General features: G+C 31.5%; 5 protein-coding genes across 7 annotated transcripts; 1 reads left to right on the top strand and 4 right to left on the bottom strand.

Annotated features, from left to right (window-relative positions):
• Window positions 1-614: 614 nt before the first annotated feature.
• Window positions 615-2467, bottom strand: LOC123268233 (ATP-dependent RNA helicase DHX8-like). The gene is made up of 2 exons (XM_044733162.1): window positions 2365-2467; window positions 615-1325 (listed from the first exon to the last, which is right to left on the bottom strand). The coding sequence occupies exons 1-2, from the start codon at window positions 2465-2467 to the stop codon at window positions 769-771; spliced, it is 660 nt and encodes a 219-aa protein (XP_044589097.1). The 3' UTR covers window positions 615-768.
• A 643-nt stretch (window positions 2468-3110) lies between these two features.
• LOC123275371 lies at window positions 3111-13927 on the bottom strand. Of its 3 annotated transcripts, XM_044743456.1 has the most exons (14): window positions 13583-13927; window positions 13333-13445; window positions 12988-13064; window positions 12140-12330; window positions 10051-12055; window positions 9238-9912; window positions 8792-9117; window positions 8562-8686; window positions 5459-8525; window positions 5052-5224; window positions 4524-4971; window positions 4360-4435; window positions 3830-3979; window positions 3111-3727 (listed from the first exon to the last, which is right to left on the bottom strand). In XM_044743456.1, exons 1-14 carry the CDS (start codon window positions 13766-13768, stop codon window positions 3537-3539), a joined length of 7803 nt encoding a protein of 2600 aa, XP_044599391.1. In that variant the 5' UTR covers window positions 13769-13927; the 3' UTR covers window positions 3111-3536. The 3 variants fall into 3 exon arrangements, with proteins under 3 accessions (XP_044599391.1, XP_044599390.1, XP_044599389.1); XM_044743455.1 differs by having other exon boundaries at window positions 8562-9117; window positions 9238-9908; window positions 10050-12055; XM_044743454.1 differs by having other exon boundaries at window positions 8562-9117.
• A 698-nt stretch (window positions 13928-14625) lies between these two features.
• LOC123274638 (brain tumor protein-like) lies at window positions 14626-17752 on the bottom strand. Its single transcript, XM_044742346.1, has 8 exons — window positions 17331-17752; window positions 16690-17009; window positions 16383-16623; window positions 15949-16234; window positions 15571-15743; window positions 15127-15496; window positions 14829-15064; window positions 14626-14747 (listed from the first exon to the last, which is right to left on the bottom strand). The coding sequence occupies exons 1-8, from the start codon at window positions 17463-17465 to the stop codon at window positions 14637-14639; spliced, it is 1872 nt and encodes a 623-aa protein (XP_044598281.1). The 5' UTR covers window positions 17466-17752; the 3' UTR covers window positions 14626-14636.
• Window positions 17753-17771: 19 nt separating this feature from the next.
• On the top strand, window positions 17772-19749 carry LOC123275373 (innexin inx2-like). Its single transcript, XM_044743458.1, has 3 exons — window positions 17772-17912; window positions 18206-19356; window positions 19431-19749. Exon 2 carries the CDS (start codon window positions 18245-18247, stop codon window positions 19349-19351), a length of 1107 nt encoding a protein of 368 aa, XP_044599393.1. The 5' UTR covers window positions 17772-17912; window positions 18206-18244; the 3' UTR covers window positions 19352-19356; window positions 19431-19749.
• A 214-nt stretch (window positions 19750-19963) lies between these two features.
• LOC123275372 (ATP-dependent RNA helicase DHX8-like) lies at window positions 19964-24535 on the bottom strand. Its single transcript, XM_044743457.1, has 3 exons — window positions 24317-24535; window positions 23684-23769; window positions 19964-23605 (listed from the first exon to the last, which is right to left on the bottom strand). The coding sequence occupies exons 1-3, from the start codon at window positions 24417-24419 to the stop codon at window positions 20123-20125; spliced, it is 3672 nt and encodes a 1223-aa protein (XP_044599392.1). The 5' UTR covers window positions 24420-24535; the 3' UTR covers window positions 19964-20122.
• Window positions 24536-24691: the final 156 nt, after the last annotated feature.

Genomic DNA, 24691 nt, shown 5'->3' with positions numbered 1-24691 from the left:
AAGTTACTTTAAATAAAATTTTAAAAATTTTCAAGTGACTGCTAACTTTAATGTCGTAAAAATTGTAAATGCAATTTTTGAAAAATATTTTTTTAAAGCTAGTTTATTAAAAAGAAAATTGTCAAGTGTCTGCTAACTTCAGAGTTTCATAATTATAATCAATATTGGTGATGAAATTTTTGTCCCCAGGTCTTTTACGACAACGTTAGTGTTAGCCAAGTCGACGTTAGCAAAGCTCAGAGCCAATTGAATTCAGCTTCATCAGAGCATCTTCTTAGAATCTCAACATCTAAATTTTACCATGCCATTGATTAATTAATTAATTTTAATTAATGATTCACATTAACTTGAAATTTATTAACACAGTTATATACTTTTGATCAACATTAGAAATAGCGATGTTAATAAACATCATTGTAATGGCCCATCGTTGTTAATCTGTAAAATACAATAGAAAAAAAAAAAAAAAAAAAAAAAGTTAAATTTAATTATTACAAGTTTTTTATTTATTTTAATTATTTAAATATTTTATTAGATAATAAATTTATTAAAAGGAATATTTTTTTTAGAAATAATTCTGCAATATTTAATTAATACAATTAATTTATTTTTTTTGTGAACATTTTATAAGAATATGAACAGAGATTAAATTTGAAGAACGCTGGGGCGAATTCAACAAGCCATTTGGGATCAATCGTAGTTACCTCCCGCATTAATTCCTTAGTAGTTTGTACGAGCTCGTGGTAAATGACCCGATCAAGTTTTTTTTCAAGGTTCATTTTCTCTTGAAGCCAGTGGAGCTTCACCCGCCTCCAATTGACGCTGCAGCATCCTCTGCTCTCGACGTTCTCGGGCTAGAGCACCCTGCGTCATCGCAGCCAGCGCCAGTGATCCGTTAGGATTTCTAACGACTGGTACGGGACTCAAGTTTCGAAAGATTCTATTGTAATCCTGTAAAAACGAACAATTCTCCTCTATCACATCGATTTCGATTTCGACGTCTTCTCTTTCATCATTTTCACGAGGAAATACTACGATTTCCTCGTCGAATCTGTGTCTTCGCTCTCTCGCAGCAAACGCTAATGGCCTGTCAGGATTTCTGAAAATTTGTACGGGACTCCAGTCTGGAACGGTTCTATTGTGATTCTGAAGAAACGGACGATTCTCCTCTACCAGTTCGATATTGACGTCTTCTTTCCTGTCCTGAATTATTTGCAAAAGGTTGTCCATAAATGCATCAGACAGGTCACCTCGATTTTCTCGTAACGCCTGTTTGAATCCATCAGGTGTTGGGTTTTCGGTCGCCAAATAAATTATCAACTCAGCTGTAATAGACAAATAATTATTAACTACTGTCCCTTTTTTTTTAACTTCCCGCTAAGAAAATCTCAGATTTTCAAAAATCGGGAAGTTATTGGTTTTACCCCGTTTTACAAAAATCGAGTTTTCATCAGATCTCAACGTTCAAGGATCACAGGAAGCTTCCCTGACTATCCCCGCGAGGGTGTCACTATGTCTGTATGTGTGTGTGTGTGTGTGTGTGAGTATGTAAACCTCTCATAACTTTTGAATGGCTCGACCGATTCGATCGCGGTTGGCGCCATTCCAAAGGGCTTATCCAAACTTAGATTTTGGATACAATTTGGATCGATTCGGACCGATAGATTTCGAAAAATCTAAAAAAAACTGTAAAAACAAATTTTTTCAAAAGTGGTTTTTTTGAAATAACTTTCGAACGGCTTTATCGATCAACTCCAAAAACTAATCAGCTCTTAACCTTAAAGAACCACGTCGATCGCCGCTAATCCGGTCAAAATCGGTTGATCTGTTCGAGAGATATCGTGCAGGAAAGAAAACCTAAAAAAGTGTTTTTTCGGAATTACTTCGAAATTTCTAGTTTGATCAATTAAAACTTAAAGATTTTTCATAAGGCTTAAAAAACTGCGTCAAATGCAGCCAACCGCGTGAAAATTGGTTGATTCATTCAAAAGTTATTGCGGTTTGAAAACTCAAAAAATAGTGTTTTATCAACCTTCTATTAAACTTTTGAGCTTGAAGAGCTCAAAAGCATATAAAAGTTATCTTTTTGAGCTCAGAGAGCTCAAAAACGTCGTAAATGCAATTTTAAGCGCCCAGGTATGGAATTAGCGAGAAGTTGCAGGGATGGCCTTCAGGGTCAACCGTTTTCCTAATTTTTTTTAGTTAAAAATATTTTATAAATAATTCTGAAATTTACAGTAACGATTTTTAGGATTTTATTTATCAAAATAAATTACTATTTAAAAATTCAAATAAAAACTATGAATTATCTTTAAAAATTTCAATTAATATTAAATAATTTAATAAATTACATTTTGTACATACCTATATCCCTGTCGTTAAGCCCCAAGTGATTTTCCAATTCCGTACATATTTCAGACACCAATGATAAATGTTCACGCTCTTCAATTTCGTCGTTTAAAACCATTTTATTCATTATTAATTTCCAAAAAAATCAAAACTTGTTAATTATCTGTAACAATTCACTCTGGAAATTACTCTTCGACATGAAAAACACCAACTGATTTAGTCAAACGTATGTTTATTTTGGTTATGTTTCTTTTCGTTAGAGAAATATCTATGCGTACTATATGAAGACTATACACAGGAGACTGAAGGCTATATACAGTCGAACTACTGCGGACTATATATATATATATATATAAATTTACTATACTCCCTATTCAAACCAGAAAATTTTCTAAAGTATTTAGGGATACTAAATTTTACCTGCGTTAATTCGCCAGATAAAAATAACTTATTAAAGGGACTGCAAACTCACTTGGAAAAATAATTCTTCATACTATAACAATTACTAATAAAAGTATTGATGGTATTAAAAGATTACACACTCTTTCTTCGAAAACTCTTAATGACTCTAGGAGTCTCAAAAATTATGTAGTTTTACAATTACATATTGTTTGAATTTCTCCAGTAATTTGACATTATTAAAAATCAATTAACACACAATAAAATAATTTGAAAAGTTAAATTTACCATAACAGAAAAATTGAGAATTTTAAAATTTACAACTTTGTAAATACTTAATGTATTTAAAAAATGACAACTTCAATAAATGCACTTCATTTTTATTCATTCCGGTAAAAAAATATTGAATATTTACATATGTTACGAAAAATATCTCATTTTTTTTAAGAACTAGAAAATTAAATCCTAAATACTATACTTCTTAGTTCTAACATTCCAATTATCACTTTCATACAAATAAGATAAAATTTAAAGTATTTGTAACAATGCAATAGAATTACGAAGGCTAAATTTATAAATTTTATATAGTAGAATATTCTCTAACAATTTTTCTTATTTTATATCATATAACTCGGACTAATTTTATAAATTATAATCTTAATAAATATATGAATTCAAAACTTTGTAAACAAAAAAAAAAACAAATACAAGAACTCACAAATATATAAATAATAAATAACAATCACAAAATAAAAATAAATATATTAGATAAAGCTTTGAAAGACTATTCAAGTTTTATCGCCTAATTTATCGCTTTCTAGAAGTAACGAAAGATTCTCGAAAAACGACCGAAGGGCTGATATGACAGTTCCGCGACCTTGAACTTCGGTTTCTTCTGTACTTTCTCGCCACGCTAAAAATGTCTCATCTGCTATGATTGATTCAGTGCATAAAATACTGACGATACGAGCTAGGACTCCTGTTCCAAAACAAAAAGATATTTTTTTATTATTATATTATTAAATTAAATTTAAAAAAAAGCCTTCATATTAATATTAAAATGACTAATTTTTATTTATACCTTGCGGATGCTGTAGTTCATGAATATATGCCTGAATCGCATACAAACATTGAAGCTCCAATTGAAAATTTGCATCTACATAACGTTGGATATATTTTAATAATTTATTAAACATTTCTTCATTTAGTTTCCACGACTCTCCGTTTTGTTCTAAAAATTTAAGAATACAATTTTTAAAAATAATCAAATAAAATTATTATTAATCTTTACAGAATAAAAATATGAAAATTAATTTAGCAGATTTTTATTATTTTCAAAATTTTTTTAACAAATAAATTATGGCAAAAAAAAATTAACACTAAAATTAGCCGTTCAACAATTTTTTCAACTATTAAATTACAAGTAAAAAAATATTTTTAAAAAATTAGAAAATAAATCAGTATGTAGAAATTTTAATAAATTGAAAATGTAATTTTTTAAAAATAATTTTTTGGAACAAAATTGTTTGTTAAATAAAATTAAAAAGATTATCAAGTGACAGCTAAATTTAATGTCATAATAAAATCAAAATAAAAAAATTAATTTCTTACCAATAGAAATTCTTAAAATAGATGTAACAAGATTTCTTACAAATTGAGGATGTTTGGATCTCGCACCAACATTTACCTGTAAAAAAGTATTTAATTTATAATTTTAATACCTTGAAAAAATATTAGATACTCTATATTTATTAAAATAAATAAATTGCACTTACAGATATCCAAGAAACAACATTGTCAAAATCATCTATTGATAAAACCCCGACTAAATGATTCTGAATTTCGGTCAAACTCAATTCTGTCGATGAAATAATTCTTTCAGGATTATTACAAACATCCACAAGACAATCCAACTTGTACATATTTATAAATCCATCAAGCTGTTCTCCGTTGAGATCAACAAAATCAGTCCACAGTAATTCGCTTTTACTCCATTTGTCCACTAACCATTCGGACCCTTGACTATTTCTCAAAAGCGACAACAATTCCCCCAAAATCTTTCTTCTATGTTCTTTATTTTTCAGAGAAGACAACGTTTGCTTCAATTCAGCAAACGGGTGAAGGCCAGATATCAACATTTCTAATAGAAGTTGTGAAATATGGGTCAAACAGTGAGGAATATCTAATATCATATCATCAACTGTTTCAAGTAATTTTTGGTACCTATAAAAAAAAATTTTATTAAAATCAGTGTCTTTTTTTTTTAAGTATTATTCATAGATAATTTTATTCATACAACTTACTCTGTTTGGAACAATAAGAAAGAAATAAATTTAATCTTTATCATATGAGACAGCATTAATGAATATCTTGTAAGAACTTTTGAACAGGAGTCTTCAAAAACTCTCAAAGTTGTTTCTTGGAGAAAGCGCGCAAATGCAGAAGTTTCTAATTCATTTAAGACATCTTCAATATCCTAAAAAAAAAAAAAATGACTTTAGAAATTATGCAAATAGATAAATGACAAAAAAAAAGTACAATTTAAATATAAATTTAATTTTAGCGAGGTATCATTTAATAAAAAATTATTTTTGTTATAATTTTCAAGCTATAATTTATAATTTAAAGAATAATAAACTAATGAATAGATTTATAATGCAGATTGGCATTTATGTAAATAAATGAATAAAGAAATAAATAAATAACTTACTTTAATGAATGCAGCATCAGTAGAATTATAGCAGCAGTCCAAAATATCATTAAAGACTTTAGAATAATCTTTTGCCTCTTCTTCTCTTCCAGTTTTTTGGAGCTTATTACTAACATTACTGCTATTACTGCTCGATTTAGACGAAGATACGAATGGCAGACTACTTTGTGACTTAAACTCCGGCTGAAATAAATTTTTAGTACTTTGTATGCTAGGCGAAATCGTTTTTATTGACAACGATTCTCGTTTTAAAGAGCTGGATTGACTATGAGTACTACTATACGAAGAACGTCCTCTCCAAGACGAATTACTGCGATATTCTTTCGGACCAGCCGAGCGTGTCCCCGTAATATTAACAGACAGTCTATCTCTATCCACCGTCAAGTTAGGCGTGTCCAACAAACTGTATGGGTTGTAAGTCTCCGTGGGCGTGTGCATTGCCGGCGTTTTGTTCCATATATAAGCGTTTCTATTCCCCAGAACATTAGTATCTTCCAGTTGAGGTTTTATTGACAAATTAATTCCAGTTCTTGGCTTAGACGGACTGCGTCTTTCACTCTCAGGCCTTGAACTAGCTCGACTATTCCGTCTTCCACTGTTCAAATAACCTCTTTGCCTATTACTGTAAGTCTCTTTTGGGGTAAAAAGGTCTTCATTGCGGCTAGTACTTTGAGGAGTGATTCGATCATTTTGCTGACGGTTTTGATAAGGTGTACGATCGTTCCTGTTTTTACGCTCTTCCTGTTCAACATCTCTCTGCAATTGATCCATAGTTGTTGGATTAGAGTCACTACGACGAGACACCCAGTTGTTGAGTCTCAACTCAACAACATCTTGAATCATAAATCTGATTCTCGAGCTGATTTTATACTCCGTGTTTTGTTTCGCTAAATTTTTCAACTGTTTTATATAAATTTCCAAACTAATTTTTTCCTCAAATAACTTCCCAATAGTCGTCAACAATTTACACAAACATTCCAATCTTTCTTCATCTGGAGTGCTCAAAAGTTGACTCATACACTTTTGCATAATATTTTGAGTCAACATTTTGTTTTTAAATAACTCCCCAATAAATTTAACAATCCCAACTGATCTTTTTCTGATCTGATAATCGTACTCTTCAAGACTTAATTGTAATTTTTTCTTCTCTTCAGGATCAGTACACCGTTTTATTTCTTCTAATTTTTGTTGTTTAATAGCTTCGTCAAAAGCAGCTTTTTCAAATTCAGCTTGACACCGATCAATAAGAAATTGCCTGAAATTTTTTTTATCATTCATATTTGAATTACGAATTTTTAAATGACTAAGTTCGTTACACATTGAAGCGTAGCCTACGGCAAAATTTGGTTCAGCAATAGCCTTATTAAATACCAAGTCAATAATTTTTTGTAATGCCTCCTCGTTTTCTATTTCTATATCTTTTATTTGTCCGACAAGTTTCGCAAACTTTTCGGGTGTTAGTTTATTTAACACGCTTCGGACTTTTTTATAAACCGACTCTGAATTTTCTCGGTCTCCTGCTTCTGATGAATTATTTTTCGTAAAAGAAGGCTTCCATGCATTTTTTATTTTACGTAACGCTACATCTTCAGGCTGTGACAATTTAAAATATATCATTGGTGGTTCAGAGGACTTTACTTTTATTTCTGGAGTATTAGCTCTTGAAGGTAAGATCGTTTTTGAAGAAAATTGCCTAAAAGAAAAGGGATTAAAGTATTCAGGAACTTTAAATGATGGCTCTGGAAAAGCCCGTAAATTTACTGGAGTGCTATAATTTATTTCATAGTTTGATTTATGATTGATAACTTCCATGTCAGGTAAATTTGATGGCCGGATTTTACTGTAAGGAGAATTTCTAAGTCTTATAAGAAACTCACGACTGTATTGGATTATTTTAATTGAACATGAATTTGATGAAAGTGTTTCTTCTGGTGGCTTCACTTCACTTTCTTCTACATTATCTTCAACCTTAGGTTTACTCTCTATATTCTTCTCAATATTATACTCTGGTATAATATGAATCGGGGTTTCAGGATTACATTCCAAGTGATCAAGTAAATTTTTTTCATTTTTCTGAAATTCAAGTTGTGAAATTTCTTCACTCTTATCAGCTGTAGACTCTTCAGTACAAATTTTGAAACCTGGATCATCTAAAACAATTTTACTTGTGATAGTTACATCTTTGTTATAATATTTAACATCTGACTCGTTTTTGTCAGCTGTAATTTTAGGAGTGATTACAACTTCTGAAACTATTTCTGCTGATTCTTTAACGGTGTCAAGATTGTCAATTTGACTGGGACTTAGGAATGTAAATTTTTGCAAGAAGAAAGATTTTATGAGCTGTGGGTCACTCATTTGTGACTTTTCATCGACTTCAGCTCTAAATTTACTCATCCCCTTTTTAGTATATACATCGTACACTTCATCAATTACTATTTCTTTATTTTGATCCACCAATACTTGGAATATTTGATGATCCTGAGGAAAAATTGTATCCTTTAAAGCATCGTTTAAAGGATCTTCTAGAAACTCTTCTAAAATCTCCCTTTTTTCTTCTTTTTCGGGATCTTCCGAAGCTTGTTTTTGAAGTTCGCTCGAAGGTATCAATTGAGCTGTCGTATTCGATGATGATGGTGGTGGTGGTGATGGTGAGTATGATCGTATCCTCTGTAATTGTACCTCCAACTCATGTAATCTTGTTTGGTCTAATTCTACTGCTTCTTGATTTGAGGTTTTTTTTTTTTTGCCAAAGTCTCTGAATAATGATAATGGTTCTAGATTTAACGCTAACTGTTCTGCTTCCGACAGCGCAATTTGTTTTTTAATTTCAGACGCAGATAATATTTTAATTTTTTTTGAAGTATTAGACGACGTCGATGGTTTTTGATCCAACTCCTGAACTATTGAATCCACAGATTTTTCTTGAGATTCTCTCCAAGGCCCAGCTCGATTTTTTTTTGAACCACTCGCTGATTTTTTTTCTGCCTTCAACTGCTTTGAATTCTTAGGTTGTTCTTGAAGATCACTCAAAGGCACTACTCGAATTTTATTTGGAGTACCTGATAATGGTGATGATTTATTCATTTTTTCTGGAGTACCTGATATTGATGGTGGTTTATTCACCTTCGACGTTTTTGATTCTTCAGTTTGTTCTTTAATTTCGGTCGAAGATACTGGTCTAGTTTCTTTCGACGTACTTGCTGATGATTTTTCATCTGACTCTACCTGTATTAATTCCACAGTTTGTTTTTGTCCGGTCGAGAATCCTGGTCTAGTTTCTTTCAAATTATTTGGTGATGATGATGATGATGATTTTTTGTCTGACTCAACCTGTTTTAATTCCACAGTTTCTTTTTGAAGCCCAGTCACAGATACTGGTCGAGTTTCTTTCAAATTATTTGGTGATGATGATGATTTTTTATCCAACTCAAACTGTTTTGATTCCACAACTGGTTCTTGAAGTTTGTTCGAAGATACAGGCTGAGATTTTGTTGAAGTATTTGATAATGATGATAGTGATTTCTCATTCAACTCTTGTTTTGATTCCATCGGCGTTTCTACATAATTTTCACGTCTCTCCGTAGTAAAATCATTTTCATGGCAACCAGACCATTCAGAATCTGAATATTTATATCTGTTCTTCTTTTTACTCTTACCTAAAAAATAAATAATTATTTTAATAAATGAAAATAGATTTTAAGAATACAAAGATATCAAAATTTTTATCAATAGTATAATCATAAATATATAAATACAATAAAAAAAAAATATCTTACTTTTAGACTTTTTAAGTTTATCCTCGGTGTTCTTCAGAGTTTGTTGCTCTCGATTAAAGTTACTTTGACCGTCTAGAGGCTTTGACGTCTTTGGAATTGTACCAGTATCTTTGTTCTCAACTTTTTTATATGTTACTAAATCATTCCATGCTGGAGTTGGTGCAGTTTTACTCCCACTTGCCGCAAGAATTGATGAATAGCTTAATTTAGATTGACTTTCGGATTTTTGAGAATCTACCGATAAATCTTTAGATTTTACACTTATTTGTGAATCTTTTTTAATCTCTTTAGAAGTAGAACTACTTGAAGAATCTCCTTTAGTCTCTTTAGGTTCATTTTTAGTAGTAGAACCACTTGAAATAATCTTTATTGAGCCAGCAGTATCAAGAGAACTTAAAGATGGTATTTTTTCAGGTTGGTTCTGTTTAACTTCTTGCTGATTAATTGCAACTGGTGTTGAAGATTTTGAAGTTTGAGGTGCATCTGGAACATTAATATTCACCGGACGTTCATTAGTTTTTTCCACTACCGGTTCTGGTAAAGATTTCTCTTTTTCACTGGGCTGAATGATGAGAGTCGAGTCATTTTTAAGTGACCCAGAGCTGGTTGCTACAGAAGTTTCCGACGAATCCAACCACTGTTTTAAATTGAAGCTTTGTTGTTGTTGTTGTTGTTGTTGTTGTTGTTGTTGTTGTTGTTGTTGTTGTTGTTGTTGTTGTTGTTGTTGTTGTTGTTGTTGTTGTTGTTGTTGTTGTTGTTGTTGTTGTTGTTGTTGTTGTTGTTGTTGTTGTTGTTGTTGTTGTTGTTGTTGTTGTTGTTGTTGTTGTTGATCATTTTGTGCTAATCTTTCTGGCGGATTTATAGCAGTGTTTTCTAAACTTTTTTGAACTTCTGAATCGTATGTAAAATTTGGTGATAAAGACTGCCGCATCTTTTTAATTTGCTGATCTGAACCTTGCTCAGGTCGTCCTAAAATAGTTCTCGGAGCATCCTGATGTGTTGTTGGTGATACAGGCTTGTTAGTTAATGCAAAAGAGACATTCAAGTTACCAGATTGTTTGTAAATAGTCCCAGTGTTCACAGAATTGCACTCTCTAGGCCCTGAATTATAAGCCGGTAAGCTCTGCGCATGAGGACCTCTTGAGTAAGATTGATATTGTGGGTTAGAAGGCCTAGGTGGTCTTAGTGGAGGTTGCGGATACTGTGACATTCTCCCCATATTTCGATGAAAAGATCTCGAAGCAGCGTACGACGTACTAGCGTTATGTGAATGAATATTCTCTGGCCTAGTATTATCTTGAAACGTCACATATGATTTGGATTGAACTTTTACAGGATTCGGTTCTACTTCAGGTGCTGCAGAATGCTTTAATATTGTAGTTTGAGGTGTCGAGCTCATCGCCGCAGGTGGTTTATCTCCACTATAACTTTGCCCTGAAAATGTTCTCTGGTTAGAATTATTTTTCGACTTGGAATAACCTTCGTTTCGCCTATTTTGGTTGTGATGATACTTTCTGGTGCTTTGGTATTGATTTATCTGATTTATTGGAGCTTGATAATTGCTTTCAGGAAGACTGCAACTAGGTTGTTGATTAGTTCTTTGATTGTCTTGCACAGGGATAGGAACAAGTTGATAGTTTGCTTGTTGAGGAGGATAGTTAGGTGCAGGAAGATTCTGATTTGTATTCACAGAACTTTGTGGAGAAGGAATAGGTTTTCTACTGTCCTGTGGAAGTTGTTCTTGACCAGTTAATCTATATTGAGGTAGAATCTGCTGAGCTGGAATATTCGGCGCAGCTCCTCGATAATAATTGTGTAGAATATTTTGCTGAGAATTAGCAGGATAAGTTTGCTGATTAGTATGTGAAATAACAACTTGAGGTGATGTTGCAGTAACAGTCTGTTGAGTGTGAGTTGCTGAAACATATTGCTGACTAGATATTAAAGCAGTTTGATCACAATTGTTAGGTGGAGCTGGTGTTTGGTGATAAACAATTGCAGTTTGGCTGCTTTCTTGAACCATCTGTTGAGTGTTTCTATAAGCAGAATGTTGATGATTAACGTGTACTGGTAAATTGTACAGTTGATTACGTGCATGACTAGACTCTCGACTGTATGCTGTTAAATCGTGTTGATAATTGGTGGCAGTACGTCGTGGGTACGCTTCAGGCAATCGCTGATGACCTGTAGAACTCCGTCCGTGAGTATTCACCGCCATTCCGTATGCTTGATTATTTCTGTTATAAACTTGATCACTCATGGGGTAATTTTGAGGTTGAGCACTGATAGGTTGTTGATAGTTAACTTGTGAATAATGTTGCTGGTGGCTGCCAGCATAACTACTCTGTTGGTTAATCCACTGGGCATTTTGATTGTACGGAACATTAGAAACTACTTGCTGGGGATAATTTTGTGGAATTTGATTGAGAATATTAACAGGGGGGGCTTGATATTGAGGATTAACAGCTACGGGCTGTGGATAGTGTTGATAACTGTCATAGTATTGGTTGCACGATTGATCGCAGGTAGAAATTGAATGCTGACTACTCTGCGGAGCACTGTGTTGATGACTAGAATTGGGCTGGATTCTACTCTGAATAACAGTCGTTTGAGCATTATTTGGTGCGAATGTATACTGAGGCTGAGGTTGTGTACTTGATTGATAGTTTTTCGGTGGACTCTTCGGATTGACACTCGGTGACTTTGGCTGTGTATGCTTAACTGATGGAGATGACTCCGGCGTGATTGGCTCGGATTCTGGCGTAGGAGTTTCTTCTCTACTTACGTCCGATGCATATTCAGCACCTATCTGTAAATACTATGCAAAAAAAATTATTTTATTTTAAATAAACTCGGTTTATTTCATTTTCTTGGTTACTTTAAATTAAATTAAAAAATATACCTCTGAGTACGTAGATTCACTATAACTTTCAGCCTCCACTTCTTGATAAATGGATTTTGCTACATTCTCTCCCGTTTGTGGATTGACTATGCTGGTTAGCGCATGTGGTCTAGATTTTTTTTTACATGGTACTGTATTTTTTGGAATTACCGGAGGTGGTATCGGGTTCGGCGGTGCTTGTGCAACTGTTTCTAAAGGAGTGATTTTTTTTTAATTTTATTGTATGATACAAACTATAAATTCAAGATAAATTTAGTGTTTATAAACCAAATAAAAATTATTAAATAAAATAATGGTAATTATTTACAAGTGGGGTCCACCCTATTTTTGGCCATATCTAGATAAAAAATTAAAATTTTTAATTTTTTTTTCTGATTCTGCTTGTTTTTACGGCGCATTTGTGGTAAAAAATGTTGTGAAAAAAAAATAAAGATTTTGATAGCTTTTTTTTGCCTTTAAAAGTTGGAAAAAATTTTAGCTCTCATGTTTTTGGATAAAATTTCTACTTTATCTTTTTTTGAAAAGTACATAATAAAACGAATAATTTAAAAAAAAAAAAAAAAAAAACAAATTGAATATCACAAATTTATAAATTTTTTAAAATTGTGATAATCAACTTTTTTTTTTTAATTTTGTTGATTATTTGATAGATTTTTCAAATATCAATCAAATTAAATAGAAATTTCATTCAAAAAAATGAAAATTAAAATGGTGGATCCCACTTGTAAATAATTACCAAAATAATTATAATTTTTACCAGTTTAATAATAAAAAAAAAAAAAAAGACAATCAATTAAATAATTTAACAAATAAAATTTTCAATTTGATTGAAAATAATTTCTTCATACCTGGTTGATTATAATGGAGTGATTGGGGAACATTAGGCACCGTATTAATTGGATTACTCGCAGGAATATTCGGTGGACTATCATAATTCGACGGATACACTGAAGAAAAAAAAAAAAAAAAAAAGAAAAATTTATCTAGATAAATCAAAACAGATGATTTTAAATATTAAAATTAATCTGATGATAAAAAGAGTGTTTGTTATGTTATGACATCATCACAAACTATACTATCAATGACGGTATTTATTATTGTTATAATTATTAATATTATTATTATACCCTTAAGTATTTAGTTACTGTTTATTTTATTTATTTTTCTTCGTCATAAATATAAACAGATAATACTTACCAGTTAAAAAATGACTCGCAGGTTGATATCCATAATTTGGCTGCAGCATTATAGTAGGATAAGCGTACAGAGCAAGTGGTTGACCTTGAACCGGTGGCGGTATGTTTGGCTATGATTGACAAAATAACACACAATGGATCATGTATTAATTATATATAATTATATTAATTATATATGATTAAGGTAAGTAAAAATAAAATAATGGGAATAATATAACGAAATAAAAATATTTAAAACATAACTTACGGGTTGCTGTGCTACTGGATACTGCATAAGCTGGCTCGGCACCATCGTTGGGATTATAGGCATATTTGTATTTACAGGATTTTGTGCTTGATGCACTTGATGAGTGTTTATTTCATTTGAACAACAAGCACTGCAATCACCTTGCGGTAAATTATTATTTCCTTGCGCACTTTGTGGATGAGACATTTTGTGGCTTTTTATTATTAAAACAGACTAGTTTTCAATGTAAAAATAATTTTATTCTATCATTGTAACACTTGTATAAATGGCGATAAAATTAACAAAGACCACTAAAACAACATGCCTATTCTTTTTCATAGTCAGCGCCACAATAAAGTCACGCGGTGGAATCATAAGTGACGAGAAGGTGGGCGCAGTGTGAAGCCAACCTCACAACTAGTTATTGGTTGGCATGGAAACGGCGTGCGCATGCGCAATTTTCATAAAAAGAAAAAATGGCTAAAATTTAAGTACAGAAATTAAAAATAAAAACTTTATTGTTAAAATAATTAAAATTAACTTTTTTTTTTTTTTTTATATATTTTATTAAGAGAAAAATTATGAAGACGTCTAAGAAGAAATTTTACTACTTTTTGTTTTTATTTATGAAATGAAACCTTTTCTAAGAGCAGGTAGTCAAGTCACCCGTAAAAGTCATTAAGTAATTCTAAATATTTTACAATGCTTAAATAGTAGGTGTAAATATTCCATTACATTACAAAATACGGTAATTATCACACCTTTACAATAGTCTTTTCATTCTTATAAAGTTAAAAATTGGAAATTTAAAACGGGGTAGTTAGTTAGTACTTATTTTAATATGATACTTAAATTAACAGACAATTTGTCAATTTTTTGACATTTTTAATAAATAAATTATTAAAAAAATTATCATTAAAAAATTTTAATAAAAAAATTAAAAATGCAAATTAAAAAAAAAAAATTTTTTGTAATAAAAATTCTAAAAATTAGCAGATGTCTGCTAATTTCAGTATCATAATTAAATAATTAAATAAAACTAATTACTACAAACATGTAAGTAAAAATTAATAAATTAATTGAAGTGCGTTGAACTCTTTAAAATCAATATTTTCGGAAATGGGCATTTATTGAGTAATACCATAAAACCATCTTTCGTTATCTCGAATCTGCCTGATTGATGCATCTGCAAAATTAAACAAATTTTAATAACATTTCCTTTTTAATTCACTACATATAAATGAAATTATTATTATAATATACATACATTTTTATGTTTAAATATATATTTCAAGTAACAGCTTCCATTTTTTGAATACTCATAAAAATTAACAACATCATGAAAACGATTTACGTAACTGAACATTATTTTATCACCAACGAAACCGAATCCTCGAGGACAGAAGGCTTGTTTCTCAAAACCAATGCATCCCAAGAACTGCCCTTTTCTATTAATGGCTATCATGTAACGTTTCTTCCAGTCAGTGATAAATATTTCATCGTCTGTAATAAGAAAAACATTTTTATAAATTGAATATTGTATTATTTATTATTGAATAAATTACCTTTTGCAGCTATATTGAGTGGAGCGATCAGAAACCCGCGGCAATCGATTTTGTTAATTATCACCAGGGTATCAGAAATGATAAATATCTGCCTTCTTACGTCCACAGCAATAATAAGATCATCTATTGTCGTTGTCAGAGCAGTCATTAGATCAATTTCTTGAAATTTAGCAGCTTGTAAATAATCTCCGCCCTCGGTAAATATTTGTAGCCGAGAGCAATGATTTTCTTTATCATAAACGACTATGTTTCCATAATTTTGGGAATTACTATTAATAAATATGCTCACACACTTGGGATACACAAGATACCTTTTGTTATCGCAATGGCGTCCAAATTCTAATTTATGATTACCATATCGATCGTAAACCTGGAAAAAAATAAAATGATTAATACTGAATTTTCTAAATTAGATTTATATTTTTTAATCAAAAATTTACTTACCGCAATTCGGTGATTTCCGGTGTCTGCAACAATAATATTATCTTTACCGTTCAAGAAAAAATCTTGCGGAGTTTCAAAATAGTTGAATGATTTTTCTAGCTTCAAGCTTGTTGGTTTAAAATTGTAATCAAAATTTTTTGCCAAAAAATACTTCAATGGAGGATTTCTGGAATCTATAAAGTAAAAATTATTACAAATTATGTATTATTCGAGTAAGGTAAAAGCCCCAATAGATGATCACGTACCAGTATATGACCTATATATTTGTGAATATAGATATACAAATACATCGAGTGATCATATACTGGTACATGATTATCTATTGGGGCTTTTACCTTATTATATAATTAATATAAATATAATGATCGATAAACTTACTATGATCTTTAGCTAAATTATTTTTATCAGAGGCACTAGACTTTTTTTTTTCTTCCACCTTCAAAATTTCTTTTGATTCTTCAAATTTTTCTTCTTGATTTGACATTGAAGATTCTTGACTTGGTGGTGAAGATAGTTTCGAAGAATTACAATCATCAGTTTGTTCATTAACACCGTTTAAATCATGTGTTTGATGATCGATTGTTACTTCCTTAGGAGTAGACTTCTCACTTTCTGATGATAATTTATCCAAAAACGGATTCGAAGAATGATAAATTCTCTGAATCTTATTTGAAAAGAAAAAAATTATCATAAATCATTATTGCAAGTACGAATAATTTTTGTTTGATTAATTTAATCATAAATTTTTGTACTACTAATGTGTACAAAGCCGTTTTGCGTTTAAGTATATAAATAAATAAATCTGAGCTTACCATCTTTTCATCAATCGTTTTGCTAATGTTGTCCATCATTTCTGAAAAACATTGCTCATTAAATTTATTAAAATCCACATGAAACTCTTTTTTTAATTTTGACATCTGATCGACACAATTTTTGAGCTCTTCAATTAATTTTTCTCTAAGAGCAATATTATCTAACGTGCTATTACTTCTTAAAAACTGTGTGAAAAATCGGTGTAATTCATTGGTTATTTCCGAGGAACAATCATTCATCCTAAAATTTTTATCAATAACTATCAAAAGTTTCCTTACAATTGTAGTAATTATATTATTTACTTACTTGGAATACGCCTCGATCACTTCAGACTTTCGTAATTTCCGCAGTTCTTCTAGCTTGATCAAACTTTCATCTCGATATTTTTTCAAGAGAATTTCGAAAGTTTCATAAGTTTCATTGATTTTATGCTCAACTTGATAATATTGAAAATCGATTTCTTCAATTATCTTTTCCTTTTGAGGTTCAACGCTTTCCAAATCGTCAATTTTATCATTTATAGTACTTAGTTCTTTATCAAGACGGAATTCAGTTTTGCTAATACTTTCATAGTGGTGTTTTATGGATTTGTGTTCATATCGTAAACATTCAATGCAGATTGGTTCCTGATAAAAAATAAATTGATAAATATTAATTAATAATAATAATAATATAAAACTGAAATTAAAACATCTGACAATTTTTAGATTTTTTTTAACAAATAAATTATAGCAAAAAAAAATTTATTTACAAAATTCCAACTTTAGAAGCTTTAAAAAATTATAAATAAAATGTTTTGAAAATAATTTTTTACACTTAATTTTTTTTTTCAAAAAAAATCTATAAAAGTTGTCACATGTCTTTCGATTTCAATAAAATAAAATAACCAAAAATAATTATTGCCACTTTTATTATATAAAAATATATCAAATTTATATTTATCATACTTTGCATGGGTAACAATAAAATGTTACTTTATCCGAAGGATGTGTTTTACAATACATATCTGCCATTTCACCATTACACTGTGTTTTATTTTCATCAAAACATTCCAATTCATCACTATTTCTTCTCATCGACATTTTCACTGTTTTTGTATCCTCAAAAAATACATCTTTTCGTCAAAATTTGTTAAAATTCAGTTAAAAATTAAAATAATAAATAAATTATTCACAACACTTGACACAAAAAGATAAAAAAATTCGTTGCTCTAGTACATCTCACGGCTACATATGCCAGCATTGTTTACAGCGACACATGTTGTTCCGGCGGGACTTGACTTGGCCGCGACTCACCGTGGTGGGGATAAATCTTTCGGACAAAGAGATCGAGCGCGAAGGAAGTTTCGGACGTTTATAATTTCTAAAACAAAAAAATATCCGGCAAATAAAAAAATAAAAGAAAGTAAGACTAAGGTCTATTTAATTAAAAAAGGTTATATTTTTATAAGACCTGCTAATTTAAATCAAATTGACAATTTAATTGTGTGAATCACAGCACTTAAAAAATCTGAAGCTACACGCTACAAGGTATGTAAATTTATTTTAATAATTAACCTATAATAATGAAAGTATCAGCTGGTATTTTTTTTTTAATTTATAAATTAATTTTAATACAGCTGGAAAATTTTTATAATTTTTTTCTTAATAAAAAATTGACATTTAGAAAATTTGAAAAATAATTCTAAGTGCAATATTTTTTTACTTATTATTTTTATTAATTAAAAAAATCAAAAATTGTCAAATATATAATTTTAATATCATAATAATTATAATAAAATTTCTTCTTTCAAAAAAATACTAATAAAAATTTTTTCTTGCAGAAAAACAATTGTTTAAAAAGACAATTGATTTAATCAACAATGTTTGAAGTACTCAGCAAAATAAAAGGTTTGTTGAAGATAGACAAGGTGTGTATTGACAACAATGTGTTCCGTTTACATTACAAAGCTACGATGATCCTCCTGGTGGTATTTTCTGTGCTGATAACATGCAAGCAATTTGTTGGAGATCCAATTGATTGTATAGGTGGTAGCAAAGAAGTACCACAAGCTGTAATGGACACCTACTGCTGGGTGCTTACAACCTTCACAATGCCCAATGTAACTGGTACCATTGGCCGACATGTTGTTTATCCAGGAGTGGGATTCGGTAAGGTCAACGAACCGGTTAAATATCACAAGTACTACCAATGGGTTTGCTTCATGTTATTTTTCCAAGCGGTTCTCTTCTACATCCCGCGCTACCTCTGGAAAATTTGGGAAGGTGGTAGGATGAGAATGATCATGCAGGACCTCAACTGTCCTATCTCCACTGATACCGAACAAACTGATAAGAACTACAGCGAGTTAGTTAATTATTTAATGAGGAATTTAGGATCACAAAATGTTTATGCGTACCGCTTCTTTTTCTGCGAGATACTGAATTTCATCAACGTCATAGGACAGATTTATTTGATTGATTTTTTCCTTGATGGAGAATTTAAAACTTACGGAATAGACGTTGTTAGATTTACTGAAATGGAATCTTCAAATAGAATAGATCCAATGGCTCGGATTTTTCCAAAAATCACCAAGTGTACTTTTCACATGTTTGGAAGCTCTGGAAACATTGAGAGAATCGACGCACTGTGTGTGCTCCCACTGAATGTTATCAATGAAAAGATTTACATCTTTATTTGGTTCTGGTTCATAATTCTTGGAATTCTCAGCGGATTAAGCTTAATTTATCGGATTGCTGTCTTATTGGGACCTAGACAATTTAGGGGCATGCTTTTGAGCGCACGCTCACGCTTGTCATTGTCACATCATGTGTACATTATTACTCAGAAGTTTGAAATAGGAGATTGGTTCATTTTTTACCAATTGAGTAAAAATATTGATGCGTATAAATACAGACAACTTATTGCTGATGTCGCCAAAAAGCTACATGACCAAGATGACCGCAAACCTAACCACTTAACAGCTTAAAAGAAGTAATTAATGAATATATTTTTTATTTAATGTTTTATAATTTATACAATACTAATTTAACATTATTTTTTTTCAGATATGATTTTAATTAAGATTCAACCCAAGATTATGTAGAAAAATAAGAAAGATTTTTGGAGATTAAACATTATTCTAGATTTTGATACGTACTTAATAATTAATTATTATTATTTTTTTTCATTTCGTATTTTCTCTTTGTATTTTTAAGATAATAAGTATAATTTCTTACTTAAATAATTATAATTTTGATATTAATTCAGTAAAATATAACGCATTTATTATAAGTAAAATATATTAAATGTAATTTTCTTCTTTCTAGTATTACTTAAATTTGTAATAATTTTCACATTTATACTAATCATAAATAATTAGTAAAAGTTTGTAGTGGATATTGAAATAAAGTTTGACATAAAATAAATAAATTGTATAGTTATTTAAGATATTTTCTTCATTATAAAATTCAGTAATTGTACATTAATAATCTTTCACTTTTTTTTGTAATTAATAAATCTTTTAAAATACGTACCTTTTAATTTTAAATTTTGGTAGTTATTAAGAGCAAAAGATTATTAGATGATTAATCATTAAAAATACTCATATAATTTATTTTATTAATGATAATAATATTTTATAAATATTTACAAAAAAATAACAATATAATTATTGCAATTATGTGCATTAGTACATAATAATGATCAAATCATAAATTCAATAGACTATAAAATTATATACGTAAAAATAAAATGAAATTTAATTTCGTCGACGTCGTACTCTAGAAATTCGCCACGCATTGGGTTCTTCATATTTATTGTACAATGGTTCGAGTCGTTGATTTTTCTTGAACTTGCTCAACTTGGTCGGGTCACTAAATTTGAAGAAAGCTGGCGCAAATTCTACAAGCCATTTAGGATCAATGGTAGTTACCTCCCGCATATATTCCTTAGTAGTTTGTACAAGCTCGTGGTAAATGACCCACTCAGGTTGTCTGTTAAACAAAGCACTGCTTGGATGAATGTATACAACTTGGCTATCAACCAGCGTTCTATATCCTTCTTGAGGGTCTTTCTTCGCTGCATTCCTGAAGAAACCCGAGCAAACAGCTTTTTGAACTCGTACTGTATTTTTTCCAGCAGAAACGACATCCAATTTGTGCCTGTCCATAATACCGAGCAATTGTTTCCTTACATCTTGAGCTCGCTTCAATGTCCGAATTTGAACAAAGTTCTCGTAACACCACGCGTTGCTGAATTTATTATTCTTCCAAGAATTGTAAACTGCTAAAAGAGTAAGATGATCCCCTTCAGCTTGATTGAATTTGGCTTTTTTCTGATCAGCCAACGCTTGTTTATCTTTTGGCCGATAAAATACATTTTGTACAGACAGCATGCTAACAATTGTCAATATTTCATCGGAGCATTGAAGATGGACACTCATAATCAACATTTTCGAGAGATTTGGCTCCAGTGGAAATTCGGCCATTCTTCTTCCTAGTCTCGTAAGCAAGCCTTCATTATCCAAAGCACTGAGACTGTGTAATAACTCAAGAGCCATAACTAATGATTCTGCAGGAGGAGGATCCATGAATCCAAAGTTCAATAAATCATTGATACCCATTGTTTTCAATTGTAACACAGTGGTAGCTAAATTAGTTCTTTGAATTTCAGGAACTGGAGTAGGCAACATCTCATCTCTGTAAGCCCGTTCTGTGTACAGCCTGTAACATTTTCCCGGGCCAGTTCTTCCCGCGCGACCCGCACGCTGTTTTGCAGCAGCTTGACTGATTGGCGTAACGATCAGACTGTCCATGCCGGTTTTAGAATTGTAGACTTTCTGCTTGACAAATCCCGGATCAACGACGTAATAAATCCCATCAATAGTCAGACTTGTTTCAGCGATGTTTGTCGCAATAACAACTTTACGTGATCCAGGTGGTGCAGGTTCAAAAATTCTAGTTTGCATTTCAGAGGGCAGCGCTGAGTATATAGGGAGAATAATAAGCTCAGGAACGTCTGGGCCCAGTGATTTCATGCGCTCGTAAAGAATTTCACAGGCAGTGTCGATTTCTTCTTGACCCGTTAAAAACAACAGAATATCTCCCGGTGGTTCTCGTAGATGGATTTGCATCACAGTTATCAAAGCAGCATCCAAGTAATCCGTCTCAGGTTCTTTTGTGTACATTATTTCTACCTCGAATGTACGACCAGGTATTGTGAAGATTGGAGCTTCTTTGAAGTACTGAGAGAACTTGACTGCATCAAGAGTAGCACTTGTAACGATTAGCTTCAAGTCTGGTCGCCGTTCAACAGCTTGTTTTAACAAACCGAATAAAACATCAGTGTGGATAGTACGTTCATGAGCCTCGTCCAACATAATTACTGAGTACATTTTCAAGTCGAGGTCCATCAAACACTCACGAAGAAGCATACCGTCAGTCATGTATTTAATGCTCGTTTCAGGTCCGGTACAGTCTTCAAATCGTATTGTGTAACCAACTTCTTGACCAAGCCGACATCCAAACTCTTCAGCGACTCTTTTAGCGACAGACATAGCTGAAACTCTCCTGGGTTGTGTGCAACCTATTTTTCCTCTTGCCGTAAATCCTGCTTCTGCTAAATATTGTGTTATTTGCGTTGTCTTCCCTGAACCAGTTTCACCGATAACTATCAAAATTTGATTGTCTGTTACAGCTTTCAACAATTCGTCTCTCAACTTAAAAATTGGCAAGTGCTGTCGTTGTTCTAGAAGAGTTAAATTAGTCTTTTTACCGAAGGAAGATTTCTTACCACCAATCACATGCTTCTTCCATTCTGGCAAATCTTGAGATTGTAATCCAATACCCCGCATATTTGAAGCTAAATTTCGATTTTCCGTGTCGGGAAGAGGATCAATCCAAGTTTTGTTAAACCCAGTAGGCGCCTGGTCCATTTCCTGTTCACGTTGCAGCATTTTTTGCTCTCGACGTTCTTTAGCCAGAGCACTTTGCGTCATTGCAGCCAGAGCTAGAGATCCATCAGGATTCTTAACAATCCTTATAGGACTCAAATCTCGAAGAGCTCTGTCGTGATCGTGAAGAAACGGCGGGTCTTCCTCTACTAACTCAATTTCAACGTCTTCTTCCTCATCATCTTCACGAGGAAGCACTCCAGTCTCCATATCAAATTCAGGCAGCTCACTGCGATCGATACAACTAGCAGCAAGCATCTGTTTGATTTCCCACCTTTCTGGAGATGAAATACGTTGAACTCGTTTTCGTGAATGCGTTTCATCATCATCAATATTTCCTTGTAGCTCTAAGAGTGAAGTTGGACGATCAGGGTTTCTCAAGTGTTTTTCATCTTCTTCTGACTTTGTCAACGGTAAAATAGGATTTAAATCTCGTCCAGTTTCTTGGTCAACGTCTTTCATAGTCAGTGAAACTTTTTGGCCATTAATGTTCAACACTTTGACTAAAACTTTTTGACCACGAGAAATTACATCACTGGCATTGACGACACGTCCTTCGCGTCGTAATTGTGAAATATGTACCAAGCCTTCCCACCTTCGTCTTAATCCTTCTAATTGTACGAAACATCCAAACTGTACAATATTTGCTACTTTTCCAGAGTAAATTTTTCCAACTTCAGGATCTAATGGAATTTCTTCAGCTGATCTAGATCTCGAGCGACTTTCAATTTTTCTTCGGTCCCGATCAGACCTGTCTCTTGATCTGCGTCGCGGTTTTCGATCCCTTGAGGACGATCTGTTGCGGCTTCGCGATCTTCGTCGCTTTTGATCGCGATTTCTTGACCTGGACCTATCCCGATTTCTCGACCTTGACCTATCACGATTCCTAGACTTTAATTTACTATTTCTCGTAGCAGATCTATTGCGAGATCGAGATCTCTGTCTTCTTCTCGGAGGACTTCGCGATCTGTGTCTTCGCTCTCTTGATTTAGATCTAGACCGTGACCGTTTATGCTTATCTTTCTTCTCTGCCTTTTTAGAACTTTTTTCATTCTCATTATTTTCATTGGATTTTTGCAGAGAAGAAGGAGCCAAGGCTTCGAGTGCTGACATGGCTTCGTTCACCTCCTCATCGTCTGAAAGAGCTACTGGCACGCTGTTTGCCAAGGCCAATACTGGATATTTTTTAGCCGCTTCACTCTGTTTTGAATTTTTCATCGAATTATTGTCTGTTGTTTTAGAAGGCTTCATGTGCTGAATTATTCGGAGTAAATTGTCCATAAAGGAATCCTAAACATTAAACATTTTAATTAATTAAATTACAGAATTGATTTAATGTGAAGTAAATAAAATTAGTATTATATTTACAGAAAGTTCGCCTCCACTATCTCGTAACGCTTGTTTAAATCCATCAGATGTCGGGTTTTCTGTTGCTAAATGAATTATGAACTCAGCTGTAAGAAAAAATTTATTAATTTATTATACTGAAGTGCAACACTAAAGTTAGCCGACGTTTTTAATTTTTTGATATTTTTTCAGTAATTAATTTAGAACAAAAAAAGATTTTACAAATGCAATTTTTTTTTATTTTTTTCTAATAATTTTTTCAATAAAAAAAAATTCTAAAAATTTTTAGATGGCTAACTTAATTTTCATAACTGAAGTCAGCTGACAGCTGTCACTTTTTTAAATTCTTGTAACAAATCAATTACAATAATAAAAATGCTTCAAAAAATTTGCACTCATAATTTTTTTTTTAATTTTTACATGCGAAATTTTTTTCAATAATTTTATTGCTAAAAAATTTTTAAACATTTTGTTTGTTAAAAATCAAAATGTCAGTCAAATGTCAATATTTTCTGTATTATTAAATTTTCACAAGGAAAATTTATAAAAATATCAATACTTATAGATATATTTAAAATATATTGATCTAGTATTAAAAATATTTTTAATTTTTAAACTAAAATAAAGTGTCAAGTTGAAAATAGATAAACATACCTAAATCCTTGTCATTGAGACCCAAATGGTTTTCCAATTCAGTGCAAATTTTAGAAACTAATGAGAGATACTCAAGCTTTTCAATTTCGTCTATTGGCTCCATTTTTTTTAATCACTGTTATTTATTAAAATTAATAAAACTCAATCATCTAAACTTCGTGTCATGTAATCGTGTATGTTATTGTTGACTTCACTATTTTTCTTTTTTTTTTTTTGCACAAAGGTATTGTAAAAGTGTCACTGCCTAGCGGACGTTTTATTAACTACTGTTGTGAAGATAACCTACCGACCGTGAATCTAATCAAATCAATGATGGCGGGAGTTATATTAATTAAACACTTAAAATAGTTATAACTATTTTATAACTATTTCTAT

The sequence above is a fragment of the Cotesia glomerata genome, linkage group LG1 (assembly GCF_020080835.1).
Source record: "Cotesia glomerata isolate CgM1 linkage group LG1, MPM_Cglom_v2.3, whole genome shotgun sequence".
In the NCBI taxonomy this organism is placed as follows: Eukaryota; Metazoa; Arthropoda; class Insecta; order Hymenoptera; family Braconidae; genus Cotesia; species Cotesia glomerata.
This window is presented reverse-complemented; position numbering and strand designations above follow the sequence as displayed.

What these genes read in the sequence shown, in the direction of transcription:
- LOC123268233 (XM_044733162.1), bottom strand. Translation starts at nt 2,467, where the DNA reads ATGGTTTTAAACGACGAAATTGAAGAGCGTGAACATTTATCATTGGTG. An exon ending in GCTTAACGACAGGGATATAG is followed by an intron (nt 1,326 to 2,364) that starts GTATGTACAAAA and finishes TGTCTATTACAG; the next exon opens with CTGAGTTGATAATTTATTTG.
- LOC123274638 (XM_044742346.1), bottom strand. Translation starts at nt 17,465, where the DNA reads ATGTCGATGAGAAGAAATAGTGATGAATTGGAATGTTTTGATGAAAAT. An exon ending in TAATTTAGCTAAAGATCATA is followed by an intron (nt 15,744 to 15,948) that starts GTAAGTTTATCG and finishes TTTACTTTATAG; the next exon opens with ATTCCAGAAATCCTCCATTG. An exon ending in ATATATTTAAACATAAAAAT is followed by an intron (nt 14,748 to 14,828) that starts GTATGTATATTA and finishes TTAATTTTGCAG; the next exon opens with ATGCATCAATCAGGCAGATT.
- LOC123275372 (XM_044743457.1), bottom strand. Translation starts at nt 24,419, where the DNA reads ATGGAGCCAATAGACGAAATTGAAAAGCTTGAGTATCTCTCATTAGTT. An exon ending in TCTCAATGACAAGGATTTAG is followed by an intron (nt 23,770 to 24,316) that starts GTATGTTTATCT and finishes TTTTTCTTACAG; the next exon opens with CTGAGTTCATAATTCATTTA. An exon ending in ATAGTGGAGGCGAACTTTCT is followed by an intron (nt 23,606 to 23,683) that starts GTAAATATAATA and finishes TTTAATGTTTAG; the next exon opens with GATTCCTTTATGGACAATTT.
- LOC123275373 (XM_044743458.1), top strand. Translation starts at nt 18,245, where the DNA reads ATGTTTGAAGTACTCAGCAAAATAAAAGGTTTGTTGAAGATAGACAAG.
- LOC123275371 (XM_044743454.1), bottom strand. Translation starts at nt 13,768, where the DNA reads ATGTCTCATCCACAAAGTGCGCAAGGAAATAATAATTTACCGCAAGGT. An exon ending in GTGAATCTACGTACTCAGAG is followed by an intron (nt 12,056 to 12,139) that starts GTATATTTTTTA and finishes TTTTTTGCATAG; the next exon opens with TATTTACAGATAGGTGCTGA. An exon ending in ATGTTGTTTCTTGGATATCT is followed by an intron (nt 4,436 to 4,523) that starts GTAAGTGCAATT and finishes ACTTTTTTACAG; the next exon opens with GTAAATGTTGGTGCGAGATC.